The following is a 17,052-nucleotide window of genomic DNA, read 5'->3' on the forward strand; positions in this document are numbered from 1 at the left end:
CCAGAAGTAGCCATTTTCGGACCTAGGCGCAAAATTTATTCTTCAGCTCAGCTTTCTCAAATCTGCATGTTTTTCTAGCTATTTCTCCTAAAGTCTACGAAGGAAGGAAGGGAGATTTACTGTTCCTTCTATTTTTAAGCATTTGGGAGGCTCTCGGATACTTTATTATATGGGGGACAATATAATTAGCTACATGGAAACCAGCAGTGTTTTATTGTTTGTTCGTTTTTCATTTTTTTTTAAATATGCAGTTTGATCTGTCTCCAGCTCTTCAGATAAGTTTGACCTATTAAGGGGCGCTGATATCCTCCCCAGAATAATACATATTGCAAAAAGGGCCTTGTATATCCAGAGAACAGAGCAATCCTCATGATTTCAGATGTTTAGGGTTAAGCCTCATTGACCTGTAGAATTTTTTGATAATTTTTAATAAACAGAGCAAATGCTCTTGCAGATTATGGCTTAAAGATGACTTCTAAAATCACAATACATAAGTAGTTTCTTTACTCCTCCAGGCAAATCTCATATTTTTAATGTGTAGTTAATGCTTAGGTATAACAGTGATAAGTTCTTTATCAACACAGATAGAGAATATTGCTCATTCAACAGGCAGTTTTCATTGACATTAATAGTAAAATGTTTATGAAATTGCTGTTCCCAAACCTTTGACGCCAAGATCTGAATTCTTTGTATCGCATGATACAATGAATTGTACCAAGTAGCCTTACAGAAGGTAAAAGATCCAAGGCAATATTTAAACAAGTTACCTGATGCTATTTTTCATTCCTGGCATCCTTCAGCTGTGTTTGTTCAAATGTAGTAGTGTATATGTTTGATATAGATCCAGGCATTGTCACTGGCCTTCTCCATCAGGTTTCCAAGTGACTTAATGACCCTGGTTTACTGGGAGGAGTGATCCTGTAAATGTGGTGGCTGTTGCAAGGACTAATGTTAATAACATTTTTGATTTTTTTTCTGGATCCTCTCAAGAGTTCAATACAGGGAGTCCTCGGACTTATGACACAATTCATTCCTCAGAATTGCGTTGTAAGTCGAAACGTTGTAAGTCAAAACTGCTTTTCCCATAGGAATCAGTGGTATGAAGGGGGGATTGGTTCCTGAACCAAGGCTTGATATGTGATTTTTCACCACAGTAACGCAGATTTTTGTACTAAATGAATTATAGATGACTAATGTTGCAACATCAATGTATTTACTGAACGCTGTATTTTGTAAACAGCATTCAAATAATCACATAAACTCTCATATGCTGCCCAGAGTGCAGGCAAAACACAGGCTCAGAAAGCCAGGGAGAATGGCATACATGCTGAGTCTAAGCAATCACTGTTCATGCTTTTTGATTGGCTGAGCCTGGGGCCGGGAGCCAATCAAAAATAAGTGGCAACCGGACCTGGCAACAAGCTACCTTGCTGCCTCAAAGCCAATCAGAAGCGACCCCTTTCAGCTCCATACCACTATAATGCAACCAGGAAGTGATTTCAAGCAACTTTATGGAAATCAAGCATCATAAGGGCGAAACAAGTGTTGTAGGGGCGAAATGGGCAGTCAATTGAAAAGCGTCCGATGTAAGTTGGGCATCGTAAGTCCAAGGACTCCCTGTATCTAGAAAAATGGCATAGTAGCTGGTGGAATGCAGATTATCAATCATACAGCAGGACACTTCCGTACAGCTGCTGTCATGGTGATAATTCTAGCATGATTTAGGATAAAGCTGACAAAGGGGGCAATTTTTGCTGTTTAGACGCAAAACCAGGAATATGAACAGTTCCAGGAAACCATTACAAAACATAAAACATACCCAACGTGGCTTACCTTATAGGTTGCTGATTTCAATGAGGGACCAAAGTGCTCCTTGATAAATCTTGAGACAGAAGGTATTTAAATGACAATAACGTAATTCCCTTCTCTCTCAGGCTAGAGAGAATTCTGTTAACGTGCTTGTCTGTATTACAAAAATAATCAGCTATGCCCGATTGAATCCCTCGATCTCTCTTCCGAGTGACTGTCGGAAGAGGTTCAGTAATTAGTTCAGTTTAAAAAGCATTTGTTTAAATATTTAAAATGCTTAGCCTAACCTGAGTAACTGTATAATCTTTCTGTTGTAAGCCCTTTGTTTCCTCAGTCTTTTCTTTCTTTCTGTTTGTTACCCCTGCTCATCATCATTATTATTATTTGATTTGTGTAAACATAGTGCTTTGGAGCCCCAGTCTTGTACCATGACCCCGCTGTGCTGGGTGCTATACAAACACAGAAACAAAAGACAGTACCTGCCCCAAGCTGCTTAGAATCTAAGCAAAACTAGATGGTAAATTAATTGATTGGGACCTTCTTTGTAGTAATATTTATGACTTCTGCTACTACATTTACTGCTGCTACATAATATATACTCTACAGCTGCAGCAGCTATAGATCTCAAGCAGGGTTGAGGCCATATTGGGCTAGGAAGTGTACATACACGGATTAAAACAGTCCCTGCCTTGAAGAGCTTAGTCTGAGAAGACTGATATAGACCAACAAAAAAAGCAACTTGCCATAAACACAGTACAATTTTTCCTCAGTTTTGCCATATAATAAACCCACTTTCCCTACCAATTTCCCTTTTGTCCAGCTGTCAGTCAAGGTTTTAATGTGTCCTTTTAAGCCCCTAGCACAGATTTGAGAACCGTAAAACAATAAATACTAACGTCCTGTCATTCAGACTCATTCATCTATCGATCTTTCATTTACAGCCGATATTTTTAAATGTGTGGCCAGTGGTTCATTTGATTTAAATTATGTAACATCAGTTTTTATTTTAAACAAGTTTTAAACAATATTCAAGTTTACAATTGGTAAGTGTTAACAGCAAAACTGGATTTCTTTTTGACTGAAGGTTGGGAGTGAGCAAGCTTGCTTGGATCAGTTTCTCCTCTGTTTAGGCATCTGAAAATCACAATTTTTATCCCATTTTTTGTTGCAGTGGTTATGTTTGTGAATGTTTCTATGCAACTTCCTTCGTGACCACTATGTACAGATGGCGTTTAGTGAATGTAGTAGTAGTGCAACTCCCTCTTGTGGTCAATACTGAACCTGTTACATGCAAGTGTAATGCAGTAGAATTCCAAATATCCAAATCGCTTGTGTGATTAAAAAAAATAGGCTTGGATAATTGGGAGTCAGTTAACATGAATTCTGTAGATTCGGGAGATATGCTGACAAGTTAGATGTTCGGACACTGAAGGTTTGGCGTCTGAGGGCTATAGTTCTTGTAAGATCTACCTGATTTAACCACACATCTGGTTGTTGGGTTGTAATTCTGTACCTGTAAGAGGCAGGAATTTAACCAGGAAAGAAAAGAATTCTGTTCATGTTGTTATACCACCCCATTGCTAAACTAGCTGATCATTTAAGAAAGGAAGAAGTGAGCTTAGCAGGAAATGAAGAGTGGAGTTCACATTTCTGTACCCCCAGAAGTTTTGGGGAGTTTTGGACAGCACTCCTGTAGGTGATCTCAAGGTTGGTTTTTTTTTTGTTTTTTAAAAGAATCTGAATAAATGCAAGGGATTGTCTCATGATCTAATGAAACAATTTTTGCCTTTGAAGATGCTTTTCTAATGTTCCACACATCCAGAAATAATACCTATTTTAAATCAATTTTGTTGATGTCACAAATGTATGCACTATATTTAGCACAGAAATGTCTTCTAAACAGTTTCATGCTGTATTGCTTACAAAATGTAGTGATTAAGTTGAAACTGTAAATAAATCTTTTTGTAATCTGGGTATTAATTTCATGTCAGAACAGAAACGGATTATATGAAATGGAAGGCAGAGCTTTGAATAGCTAAATTTTTAAGATTAGATAATACCGAAGTTCATAGCTATTTAGTATCTTATCAAAGCAAGTACAGCTATTTTTTTTTCACATGGTGAAATTCAAATTGCTAATTGAATTTCTTTCCAGAATCATGCATGTCATTTCAAAAGTCAATTTTTTCATTGTTGATGACAGCGCTTCAGTGTAGACACTACCTATGCTGGATTCTCTTGGCCTAGGTAATCCACCTTCCTAAGAGGCAGTAGCTAGGTTGACGGAAGAATTATTCCATTGACGTAGCGCTGTCTACACAAGGACTTAGGTCTGCTTAACTATGCCACTCACAGGTATGGATTTTTCACACCCTTGAGCAATGTATTATGCCGACTTAATTTTAATCTTCAAGTGTAGACCAGGTCTTAGCCAAGTGGAAATGTTTCTCTCTCTGGGTGCAATAGAAATGTATATTCCCAGAAGCTGCAGGTATTCCCCTTATTCTCGACTATCTTCTTTCCCCCAAAACAGTGGGTTTGCCCATCAACTCTTTGTGGGTCCACCTGGCAGCAATCAGTATGTACCACCCAACTTCACATAGTTACTCAGTTTTTGCTCACCCACTGACTACCAGAGTCTGGAAGAGTCTAATCAGACTCTGTCCTCCACTAAGGAAACCTACTCCTCAGTGGGACTTAAACCTTGTTTTTTCAGTGCTTGCTTGCTTGCCATTCTAATCGGCTAATGTAGCTAATGGCTACATGTTCCATGTCTTGCCTGACTGTGAAGGTTGCATTCTTAGTGGCCATCACCTTAGGCAGGAGGGTGGGAGAGCACTGATGACAGATCTGTCTTATGTCATATTTCATGTCTCATTGCATTTACATCCTAAGTCATTTAAGAGTTTCACCTGAACCAGTCAATTCACTGACCTGTCGTTTTTTGTTGGTTTTTTTTCCCCTTCCCATTCCACATGCATCTGAAAAAGTGAAACTTCATTCCATTGAGCATGACGAGCCATAGTCTTTTATCTGCAAAGGATAAATCCAGTGAGAAAGAGTTTGAGGTCAAGCTCTATCCTCTGAGGATCCCTAAATGATTTCAAGTGGTATCTCATTCTATGAGCTCTCTAATCTTCCTCTGCTTCATTGGGTGCAGGCTCATCCTACAAGAGCACAAGCAACATCAATGACATTGCTTCAGGAAATACCTCTCCTTGACATTTGCAAAGCGGCTATGTAGAGTTCCATCCACACATTTGCAAGACATTATGCTTTAGTACAGGACTCCCGATGCATCCTTTGGAATGGCGGGCCTTCAAACTGCTCTGCCTCCTGTATCCTCGCACGCTCCTCCTACTTGAGTACTGCTGGTCAGTCACCCACAGTGGAATATACACAGGGCCCAGCAGTCCATGAAGAAGAGCAAGTTAGTTACTTTTAATAATTGGAGATTCTTCAAGTTGTGTGATCCCTATCTGTATTGTTCTACTTGTCCTCCTTCTCCTCTGCTTCGAATCATTCCTGGATCCATGTAGAGGAGGAGGATCTGGAGAGGTGGTCTGTCTGCTCTGCCCTTTATCTCCTCAGTTGGAGACATAAAGAGAGCGAGGGGGCGTGCCGCAAACGAAGATTTCTCCTACTGGGGGCGCATGGAGCGTGTGCGTACCCACAGTGGAATATGGATAGGGATCACGAATCTTGAAGAACCTCCAGTTACTATAAGGTAAATAACTTTCCCAGTGATATGTACTCTAGAAATAGCACACATGTCTAGTTTTATTACCTTCTTCTTGAAGTACAGTTTGGGGTGTAAAAAGCTGAATGGTGCCTGAGGAGGAAACTGGCAAACTGTGATAACTGGGCAAACAGTTCATTTCTTTTGCTATTTGGGAGCATTTATAAGCAGGTTTTGGACACCAGTTTTTATTTCCGTCCCATATAGAATGTGCCAATCAGTGGATCCGGATTTTTAAAACCAGATCAGCAGCTACAGAATTTTAAGTGCAGATCAAAGACAGGGAAAAGGCCTAACATTGACTACCCAACAATAGTCGTCATCTCATTAGGCAATCATATTCGAGAACCAGGATGTCTTTGGTCAGAAAGACAATCCTGACCATAAAAACGTGTCCTCCAATGGGCAGTCATGATCTTTGCATTCAAACAGTAAATCTTTTCACTCAAATGAAGAAAATGAGCTTTTATTTAAAAAGCATGCCCTGAGTCAGGCACAGAAACCTAAAACACGAGACTAAAACAGACCATGTAAACGTCTCAATATTTTTTCCTGTTACTTTTTGTCCTCTGTATGTAAAACACCTCTTCAAACCACAAAGTAAAACAATAATAAACTGCAACTTTTGGAGTATATTTAACTGGTGTTCATTTAAAAAGAGTGGATTGTGTACTTTATATTATGGTTCTGAAAATTATTTAAAAATGATTTTGATAGCATGTCTTTTATACAGTGCCAGCAGGTTATTCCCCCCCTGTTTCTTTATCATCTAGGCATGTCAGACTGTTTTTAGTTCTGCTTTAAATTATACAGTTTCCTTAATGGTTTAAAAATACTTCAGCTGAAGGAGGGTCATGGAATAACTAACACCAAGAATCTGGAATCCCGTGAGTCCCAAGAATTGGGGCATTAGAGTTCACCATGGGGTCCCAAGGGCTTTAACTCCTAAGCAGGACTTCTTTTCTCCAGTGGGGAAAAAATAAAAATTGGCATCCATTATTTTACAACCAGTTTAATACTTTTCCTTCCCATTAAGTTTGGATCACTTGATTATTGGGAGGCGGCAGACTTGTAGAATTCTACTTGGGAAAGAGAGAGGGGAAAAAAGATCTGTCCGCTGATGATTAGTTTTAATTTCACATCTTTTTGCCACTCAAAATAGGAGTAAGTGATGAGGGTCCCTCTTATGCTGTAGAATAATTGCTGTGCTGAGAAAAGTAGTGATAAAACACATTTCTTGAGATGTGGCTGCCGCTGTATCCTTCATGATTTTCTTCATTTTAAATTTTGTTGAAGTTTTGAACTTTTTCAAAGTATTTGCTAGCTTCATATTGTGTAGTTATAGTGTCTTGTGATAGAATTATTTGAATTCCTACTCTTAGCTATACTGCCATAGTTATTTATTGCCGTATCAGTGAGTTTGTTTCCCTTTGCTTTATTACTAATATGGGAAATATCTCTTTTTACAGGTAGAAGAAGGCTGGTGGAGTGGAACACTAAATGGCAAGTCAGGATTATTTCCTTCAAACTTTGTAAAAGAATTAGAATTGACAGATGATGGGGAAACACAAGAAGTCCTGGAGGACACAGGTAATAATCCATCATATTATCTAGAATACACTACCCTTATCACAGTAACTTATACCAAGAATTTAGTTTTGGAAAGCTACAACAATAGTGAAAGGAAAGTTATGTAGATTGTGAGGGCAGGGACTATCCCTTTGTAAAGCAAGTAGAACCCTGGCAATACAGGGTTTGAGAGAACCTCAATAATTTGAGAGAACCTCACAAAAATGTAATTACATTTTTTCTTATGTCTCCAATCACAAAATTAAGGTTAAGGCCCTGATCTTGCAAACACTTAAGTGCATAACTTCAGTGATAATAGGAGTATTCATATGCTTAGACTTAAGTTTTAGTATTGGGACCTAAAATTATAATTCCTTCATATCAAGAAGTAAGTATTTGGGTTTTTTTATTTTTCTCACCCCATTCTGACAGCCATGACCGTGCCGGCTAGCACTAAGGGTTTAACCTGGATGGATTTGGTAATAAGCCTAAAGCAATATAAAGGTATCAGTAAATTTGCAATACTTCACATGGAGTGTTGAATTTTAGGAGGAGGGGATGCTGGATTCTCTGATTGCCATTAGCAGTAATGTATGATACATCCCCCTTATGCCGTGTCTTGTGTCCTTGATGAATTTCCCTTTTTAATATTACCAACTTCAACTATTAACTCATCACTTTAGGATTACATCAGATTTCAATCCTTTGTGGTTATGGGTTCATGACCAGGAGAATGGCAGAAGTAGACTGTAATAGCTGAAAAGCATCATAATGTTGATAGGGACTCCAAGGAAATGTATGGTTTATAGGAAATGTAATGACTTAATCTAGTTTCTGTAAACTGTAATTTAGAGAAGGCTTTACAGTTTGAAGAAGAAAAACTTGCTCATATAGAACACTGTCCACAGTGATATGCAAAGTGAACAAATCAATACTAAAAACTGATCTTAAGACCTGTTTTTTTTTGACAGCTACATAGTGATCAAAGAAAATTTCATTTTCTTTGCACAAATTTCAGTAGACTGTACTTTAGCTATAAGGGGCTCTGAGCTTTTAGTTTCTGGCAAGGTGGTGCCTAGAGCTGGAAGAGAGAATATGCTAATGTGGGGAATATTTCTGCGGGTTTTGCATCAGTGCTGGAAAAGTTATCAGAAGCAGGACAAAAGTGTGAACTGTTCTGAGCAATTCAGGAATTAGTTTAGCAGCTGTTCTGTGAATCAGGACTAAAGACTAGTTGGTTTAAAAATAGCTGTTAAACTTACAAATCCAGTATCTGCGCTGTGAAATTATGATTTTCATTTCCAAACATAGTGTTCTGCATAACTTGCAATGAAAGCCTATTTTCTGGTGGTAGCTATTAAGGATCTGTTTTTTTTTCAGAAATGCTGAATGTGTAACTACATTTGGAGTTGCAGGTGCTCAGCACTTCTGAAAATCATGTTCCCAGTAGCTACCATGCATTATATTTTGAGCAACATTATTTTTTTTTCTTCCCTGTTTGCCAGAGACAGCAACAATTGAGTAAGCCCCCCATAAGGGTGTGATCCTTTAAGACTAACATGCATCTTGTAGCCTAGAGCCTTCCTGTCAGTGAGAAGAAGAGCTGGAGGGGAGTGCTTTTGTAGATGGGTATTTCCCTCATAGATGCACAAAGAGTAACATGCTTAAAGGAAGGTAGGGAGAAGATTAAGGCCCTATGACCAGTTCTCAAATCACAGTTGCAGGAGGGGAAGTGGGTCTATACTTGTTTCATCAGAAATGGAACACAGCAGTTCTGAGGAGTTCATACATACATACGAGCTCCTAGAAAGAGCTCGAGTTGAAGGGCTAAAGTTAAATGATATGAAAGGGTATTTTGAGTTTGATAAATAATTGGAGTTTTAAGTTTCAAATGACTTATTTTTCCCATGCATTCTGCAGGTGGAAAGCCAGTTTGCCTGTAAATACTAGTGTGGGGGTCTTTTAAGCTAAAACATTTAAAAGCAGCTCCTTGGTCAGGGGTGGGCAAACTACGGCCTGGGGGCCGCATCTGGCCCTCGAGCTCCCGCTGGGGAGCAGGGCCTGGGACTTTCCCCACTCCGGCACTCCAGCCGGGAAGTGGGGTCAGGGGCTTCCCACATACACGGCTCCCAAAAGCAGTGGCATGTCCCCTCTCCAGCTCCTATGCGTAAGGGCAGCCAGGGGCTCTGCATGCTGCCCCTGCCCCCAAGGACTGCCCCCACAGCTCCCATTGGCTGGGAACCATGGCCAATGGGAGCTGCAGGGGCGGCACCTGCCGACAGGGCAATGCGCAGAGTTGCCTGGCCACGCCTCCGCGTTCATGTCGCTGCTTCTGAGAGCTGCTTGAGGTAAGGGCCACCTGGAGCCTGCACCACTGACAGCCTCCCGCCCTCCGAACCTCTCGGTCCCAGCCCAGAGTACCCTCCCAACCCTGAACTCCTCATTTCTGGTCCCACGCCAGAGCCCACACCCCCAGCCGGAGCCCTCACCCCCTCCCGCACCCCAACCCCCAATTTTGTGAACATTCATGGCCCGCCATACAATTTCCATATCCAGATATGGCCCTCGGGCCAAAAAGTTTGCCCAACCCTGTCCTAGGTCTTGAATTCCTGACCATCAGCTGCATGCAACTGTAGTGACATTCATTGTTCGCAAACAAACCGCCCGGTTCCCTTAACACCATTTTTCAAAGTTTTTTTTTTAAATCTGTTGTAAATAGTGCACCATGTAACAACGATTAAAGTTGGACAACTGCATCTGGTGAACTGAATGATGACGAAAAGTAACATAAAAATAGAATTTAGATACTTTTTTAACCTGTTCATAATTAGCTCTTTAAAAATAACAGTAATAATTGAAGTGAAATTGATTTGACTTATTTTCATCAGTTGTTTGAGGTCTGGAGAAAGCTTAAATTAGTAGCTATGATGGGAAACATCCTTTCTTTAATGTTTAATTAGGCCACAATTGCCCTTTTGCTCCGGCTGTCCAAACATGGAAGAATTAACTATGAGGTGTTCTGCAGTACTTCTGAGTTGAGTAGCTACTGCTGCTGTCAGCAATAACACATGCATACTTCGTTACACCATGTAGAAATAAAAATACTCAGTCAAAAAGATGCAAGAGCATATTTCATCAGAGCTGGTGAAAAATTTACAGCTGATGAAAATAACAGATTGCCTTCCTGCCTGATGTTTGAGAAATCAGGCCACAAATCAGTGATCTGATTTCTTGATGGCGGCTAAGGGTTACCAGTACACATGTGGTGCAGAAATAGTGTCATTGTAAACTGACTTGAAATGCTTCTTAAAATCATAGAATATCAGGGTTAGAAGGGACCTCAGGAGGTCATGTAGTCCAACTCCCTGCTTAAAGCAGGGCCAATCCCCAGTTTTTGCCCCAGATCTCTAAATGGCCCCTCAAGGATTGAACTCACAACCCTGGGTTTAGCAGGCCAATGCTCAAACCACTGAGCTATCCCTCCCTCTGCAGGATGACAAGGTGCTTCCCCATACAAAGCTGTTACCCTCTGCCCCCCTCATAGAATTACTGGTAAGTGCAGTCATAGAATATCAGGGTTGGAAGGGATCTCAGAAGGTCATCTAGTCCAACTCCCTGTTTAAAGCGGGGCCAATCCCCATTTTTTGGCACAGATCCCTAAATGGCCCCTTCACAACCTTACGTTTAGCAGGCCAATGCTCAAACCACTGAGCTATCCCTCCACCCTAGATGTAGTCTCTTTCTAAATATCTAGCTAGCAGGAAATGTGTGAACTTAAGGATGGAACTGCAATTCTAAGGTCTATTGGGCAAGACCAATGTACATAAAGACATTTATACAAAGGAACAATTTTCTGATTTGATTTCCAGACTGTCTGATTAACAGTAATAGTGCATTTATTAATTTATACATTAAAACTATTTTCTCTCAATTTTTCAGAGTCTCTTTTCACTGGTTCTCCCTCGCCTGTGGCCTCTCCAGGGAACGGAAATGAACCTGGAGCTGGACCAATAGCACAGCCAAAGAAAATCCGAGGAGTTGGGTTTGGAGATATCTTTAAAGAAGGTTCAGTGAAACTTAAAACGAGATTATCCAGTAATGATTCAGAGGAGAAAAAGCAAGATAAGGTTTGTGGTAGCCCATATTTGAGCATGTTGTCTTGAGAATCCAAATTAAAACCATATTGTTAATATCTTTAATTTAAAAAAAAAAAAAAACCCTGGTAATTAGAGCACCTTCTGTCCTAGGATCTTACAGATATAAATGCATTAGATCTCTCAACACTTCCATGAAGAGGTTTAACAACCCTATTTCACGAAGCGGGAAACTGAGATACAGAAAAGCAGATGGAATATCAGTGTATAGCAGAACTAAAAGAGGGAATGCACGCCAGTCCTGTGCTTTTTGAAAACTAATATATATTTCAAGTAAGCGTCAAAAGACACAGTACAAAAGTGATGGATACCATCCATTCAAAATGATCGCTAGATTGTCACAAGGCAATAGAAGAGAGGAAAAAGAAAACAGTACCTTCTAAACCAGATGATTATCTGATTAGTATTCTATGTGTACACCTCCCCCTCTTTACCCCACTAATGATACGGCTCTGCCCAAAGTAGTCATCAGTGAATGTAAAGGGTTTCAGTGCTTATCTGTACTTTATTTGAAGCGGTTTGATCTTGTATTTTCACAAGAACAGGCTTTTTTGTGAGACTTCCTGATTTCAGTAGTAGAAATAATGAAAATGTCTTTTCTCATGAGATTTTTGTACTTCTGCTTCTGATGCAACCAAGAAGTGCAGATATGCGTGAATCCTGTAATTTATATTTTTAAAAATCTAAATTGATTCTGAAACAACCAGCGCTCAGGATTGAGTCTTCTATCTTATTTGGTTTGATTGTTATAGTAATAGGCAGTAGTGTACTGAAAGTGAAAAACTCTGCAGTTAATGTTGGACTAAACATCTGGTTACAGTGCACAATGGAAAATGTTTTTTGCTCTCCAACCATATTTTTGTACTGTTCAAACTTTTTTTATATCTCATTACGTTTCAGGTATTGCAGCCTTAACATTGTTCATAAAAAACCATTGCCTTACCTGATCAGGCTAGTGAGCCCTCTAGTCCAGTATCCTGTCTTATGCCCTGAATCGTGTGTGTTTATATCCCTGCCAAAATTTTAAATCATTAATAATTTTTTACATCTTCATTGTAGAGGAAGGAGTGTCCAGTGCTTTGGGTGCTAGCATGGAACTCTGCAGACCTGGTTTTAAATTCTCTGCTCTGCCACAGGCTTCGTGTGACTTTGGGCAAGTCCTTTAGTCTTTCTGTACCACAGTTTCCCACCTGTAAAATGGTGATACTTCACCATCTTACATGGGTGTGACACAAGACATGGGTGAGGATAAATACATGAAATATTTTGTGGTACTTAGCGATTGTGGGTAGTAATTTTATTTATAAATATAGATGTCCAGTCCTTTTTATGGATCCTGTTGAGTTCTTGGCTTCGATGTGACCTGGTGACTGAGAGTTTCAGAGTCTCTAATGTGCCACAAGTACTCCTTTTCTTTTTACCTGTGTATTGTGTAAATAAAAAACAAGGTTTTTTTAATCAGTTTGCCATTCCTGCTGCCTTTATATTTTCATCTTATGCCCCCTTTTCCCGCATGTATTATGAGAGAAGATGCATGGAAGTGCCTGATCTTGCTACATCTAACTCAGTTCAGTTTGGTAGGAGGCTGGCAGGGGGTAAGGGAATCTGTATTGTTACTTTGGTGTTGAATTTATTTTGATATGATTGAGACTTCCACCACTGTTCATCAGTGCTGAGAGGCTGAAGAAAACCTCTCTGCTTAGCATTTGGACAGTGTCCTAGGCAAACAGATTTTGACAGTTTTTAACTCAGATTTGGAAAAGCTCAGTTAAAATGTTATGTCCGGTTGAATCCACCCGAGAGTCAACAATAAAATGAGAGCTCTCCATCCTGAACTGTTGTGCACAGTAATGCACAATTTATATAAGAATTCATGTATGGTTCTTAAACCCTTGAAATATCTAAGCACAATGGGGTGAAATAAAGACAAAAGTAGCAACCACAAAATTAGAAGTTTAAATAGAAAGATCTGATTTGCTAAACAAAAGCTTACTGTTGTAATGGTTGTTTTGTCTCTGATATTTACATGGAAGGATTTGTAAACCTGTTTAAAACATGCTACATAAATTAACTTTAAAAAGTATTTAAGGAGACTTTTTAAAGCTGACTAAATGCATTTTTGTCCGATCTCTTTTCTCTTAGTAAGAAATATTGTAAGCCATTACAATATTAATGTAAATATCATAGTTGGAATTTCAGAGGTTGATTTAAGTGGAACGGATCGCTTTCTTATAGTGAAAAATTGGTTCTTTAGAAGTGTCTGGGATTCACCTGTTTTCTTTCTGACTGATGTGATGGAGTACAGTTATCCTATCAAAGACATGTTTGTATGATTTAGATTCTAATGGATGATCAGACTTTATACTGTGTGGGTTTACCGTATAGCAGTACCCAAATATGTGATGGGAGCAAGCTTGTCTTTTTGTTCACTTAATAGGCTTATCCTGTAAACTGTTATAGTCTCTCTCTCTCTATCTCTCTCTCTCAGTAAGAAAAAGCAAGAAAGTGAATTGAGAAAAGAGTCTGAACAATTTAAAGGCTGTGAAATAAACCATTTGAAGCTGCAGTTGTATTTAACATACCTGCTTATGCCTGGTGTTTTGCCAAAAATAATAATAAAGTGCTAGCCAGAATTTGACACTTTTTTATAAGAGATGAATTTATGGAGATTGTCTCTGCTCCAAAGAACTATTGCAATGTATGACACAGAAAAGATGAGTACTGGCTGACCCAGAGCAGGGAGTTAACTTTAATGAAGACTTCAGTATTTTTTTTTTTTTAATTGCTAATGCGGCTCACTATCTCTAATGGTATTCGCAAAAAGAAAAGGAGGACTTGTGGCACCTTGGAGACTAACAAATTTATTTGAGCATAAGCTTTTGTGAGCTACAGCTCACTTCATCGGATGCATTCAGTGGAAAATATAGTGAATGCATCCGATGAAGTGAGCTGTAGCTCACGAAAGCTTATGCTCAAATAAATTTGTTAATTAATCTCTAAGGTGCCACAAGTCCTCCTTTTTCTTTTTGCGGATACAGACTAACACGGCTGCTACTCTGAAATCTGTCTAATGGTATTGGTGGAGTGATGGGAAGGTATTCGGTAATGGTTGGTAGTTGGGGGGGGAAAAAGGCATTTTTAGGATATGTTAGAATGAGGTGAGGGCTTTGCAAACTGGGATTGGAAGGTAGAGTCCAAACTTACACCACTGTGATATGTTTCAGATTCACTAAGTACTTTTGGACAGTGCACTGCGTTGCAAGATACAGGATGAGCTTTAGTTAACTCCCGTGCCTTGGCTAAATTCCAACTTGGGGGTATTTATATTTTGCTTACTTCCATGTGCATTTTTAATTGGATATAATTTCCTACACTTCCCCTCTAAAACTATTTCTGTTCGCTGCTAAACTAGTTTCATCTTGGAGGTGGTTTATTTCAGTGGTAGGTGGAGTGATTCCTTTATATAGCACTGTTACATTTTTGTGAAGGATGCTCATGTGGTTATATGATCTGTTTTTGGCTTGTATGTATTAATCTGGATCTTGTTTAAGCTCTACAAAATTTGGTTTTTAATAAATGAAAGGGGAAGACCAGTGACCCTTGCTCACATGAGTGGTGCTTACTGATGTGAGAAGTTTCAGTAGGATTACTCAGGTGAATATCGGTTATAGGATCAGGGCCTAAGTTTCTGTTTGATATGATTGGGAAGAAGAGTTGGTCAGAAAAGTTTTCCCATTCTGCAAAAAATTGAGATTTAATTTTTTTCCTGTTCCTCATTGAATTGAAACTGAGACCTTTTGTTGGTTTTTTTTTTGTGGGGGAGGGAGAAGAAGCCATCCCAGTATACCCAAGAGCCTGGAGGTTAGGGCACTTGCCTGGGATGTGGGAGACTCAGGTTCAAGTCCCTGCTGTGCCTGGATTTTCCCACATTACAGATGAGTGCCCACTAGGGTGAGGATCTCTCTCTATATGGTTTCAAAATTCCATCCTGCACCTAAGAAACTTTTCCTGAACACTTTTGCCAAAACTGATAAGTTTTTGTGAAAAGTTTCAGGTTCAGTGATCAGCATTTTCTGACAAACTGTTTCATCAAAATTCCTGGTTAGTTCTATTGTGAAGAAAACGTCTGAAAGTGACTTAAGCAGTCTGAATCTGTCTGCAGGCTCAGTAAGCCTGAAACAATGTCTTGGATTGGAGAAATCTGGTACATTATTGTAATGGGATATTAACTCACAAGGTCGATGGCAAATTAAATGTCTGCAGAGTTCATTTTAACAGAAACATCCAGCTAATGTTTTTATCCGCTTTGATGTATGCTGTGGCAGATACACCGGACCCTCGCTACAACGCGCATCTATATAGCGCGAATTTGCATATGACGCAGTTGCGGCCATGGATCCCAAATTTAATTACTTTTATTGGAATTCATTTTAATGCGGTCCCCGCGTTAATGCGATACCGCACATGGATCGCAAATCCCACGTTCTAGCAAGGGTCCGGTGTATTAGGAGTGAGCGGAAGGCAGGACGAGCAGCTGTCATCTTAAACTGCTGCTATAAACAGTGGAGTCCTGTAGTTTGCTCTTTCTGCAACTGCTAAGCACTTCAGCCCTCTTGGGGACTGAATCCCACCCACGATGGTGTTGGTGGAAAAAGATGAAGTTGCTGCTTGGCTGTCTCACTCCTACTGCATCAATGGCCTTAATATTGTAATTATAGAATCTAACTAAATTAAATACGTAATGTGACCCTCTCAAAGAATGAGTGACACCCTTGACATATGGAATTAATTACCTAATTGTAAAAGAGAGCTGTCACCATTTCAGATGGTCAAATCATGAGAAGGTGTCTTATAGCCAAATCAAAATAAAATGCTTTTAATTTTGCACTCTCCCTTTCTAATACGTAATTGTGCGTATCTTTTTTTCTCTTGCATTTGTTTAGCCACTACCTAACCTTCCGCCGGGACCAAAACTAACCCAGTTTCCTAGTGTAACAAAAGCAGAACCTGCAGTAGATGTTACAAAAGTAGAAACAGAAAGCAAACCAAAAGGTAAGGTTAATGTATATTTGCCTCTGTTTTATTTTCTAGTCAAAGAGTCGTGGAAGTGTAGGACTGAAAGGGGCCTCGATAGGTCATCTAGTCCAGTCCCCTGCACTGAGGCAGGACACTGAGTATCCTAGTGTTATCTATTCTCTATGAAGATGTATGTAGTTATGGAAGTATATAGTAAAATAACTTGTTCTTATTTAAGACCTTAAATTTTTATTTAGTAAAAATGTACTTAGAACTCTCAAAATACTTTTTCAGCTTCAAAGTGTCTTACAAATACTAAGTACGGTAGGTTTACCCACTCTTTACAGATGTGTGGAAACTGAAGTCAGAGGTTGACTTCCCACATTTCTGCTTGTATTAAAATTCAAAGTTTTCAGATCATATAATTACAGATGGAATCCAATTAACATAGGAACTGTCCCTAAAAATATAAGGCCTCGTCTACACACACAGTTGCCCTGATTTAACTAAAGATGCAAAATCCTGTGTAGACACTTATATTGGTGTAACCCTGGCTTCTGTAGGTTTAGCTTGCATCAATAAATATTGCGGTTGTGCCTGTACCAATGTAGCCTGTTTTATCTGATCGAGGAGTACCCACAGAGGGTTTTGTATTGTTTTAACTGAATATGTTTTTTGACTTTTATTGTGGGTCTTGTCCACACACAAACTTGGCATTGGTTTGCTTAAAGATGTATTTTTAAATACGTTTAGTTAAACTGGTGC

At 39.3% G+C, this 17,052-nt stretch overlaps 1 protein-coding gene across 2 annotated transcripts in view; it reads left to right on the forward strand.

Moving 5' to 3' along the window:
- Positions 1 to 17,052, forward strand: part of CD2AP (CD2 associated protein) — a 153,423-nt gene that overhangs the window by 83,360 nt on the left and 53,011 nt on the right. For both annotated transcript variants that reach the window (XR_012638733.1, XM_074947494.1), the window contains exons 5-7: positions 7,018 to 7,138; positions 11,057 to 11,244; positions 16,215 to 16,323. Coding sequence is in view for 1 of the 2 variants with exons in the window: in XM_074947494.1 (XP_074803595.1) it covers positions 7,018 to 7,138; positions 11,057 to 11,244; positions 16,215 to 16,323 (418 nt within the window). In the remaining variant the exon portion in view is untranslated. The remainder of the gene's footprint in view (positions 1 to 7,017; positions 7,139 to 11,056; positions 11,245 to 16,214; positions 16,324 to 17,052) is intronic.

This window comes from Natator depressus, chromosome 3 (genome assembly GCF_965152275.1).
Source record: "Natator depressus isolate rNatDep1 chromosome 3, rNatDep2.hap1, whole genome shotgun sequence".
Lineage (NCBI taxonomy): Eukaryota > Metazoa > Chordata > Testudines > Cheloniidae > Natator > Natator depressus.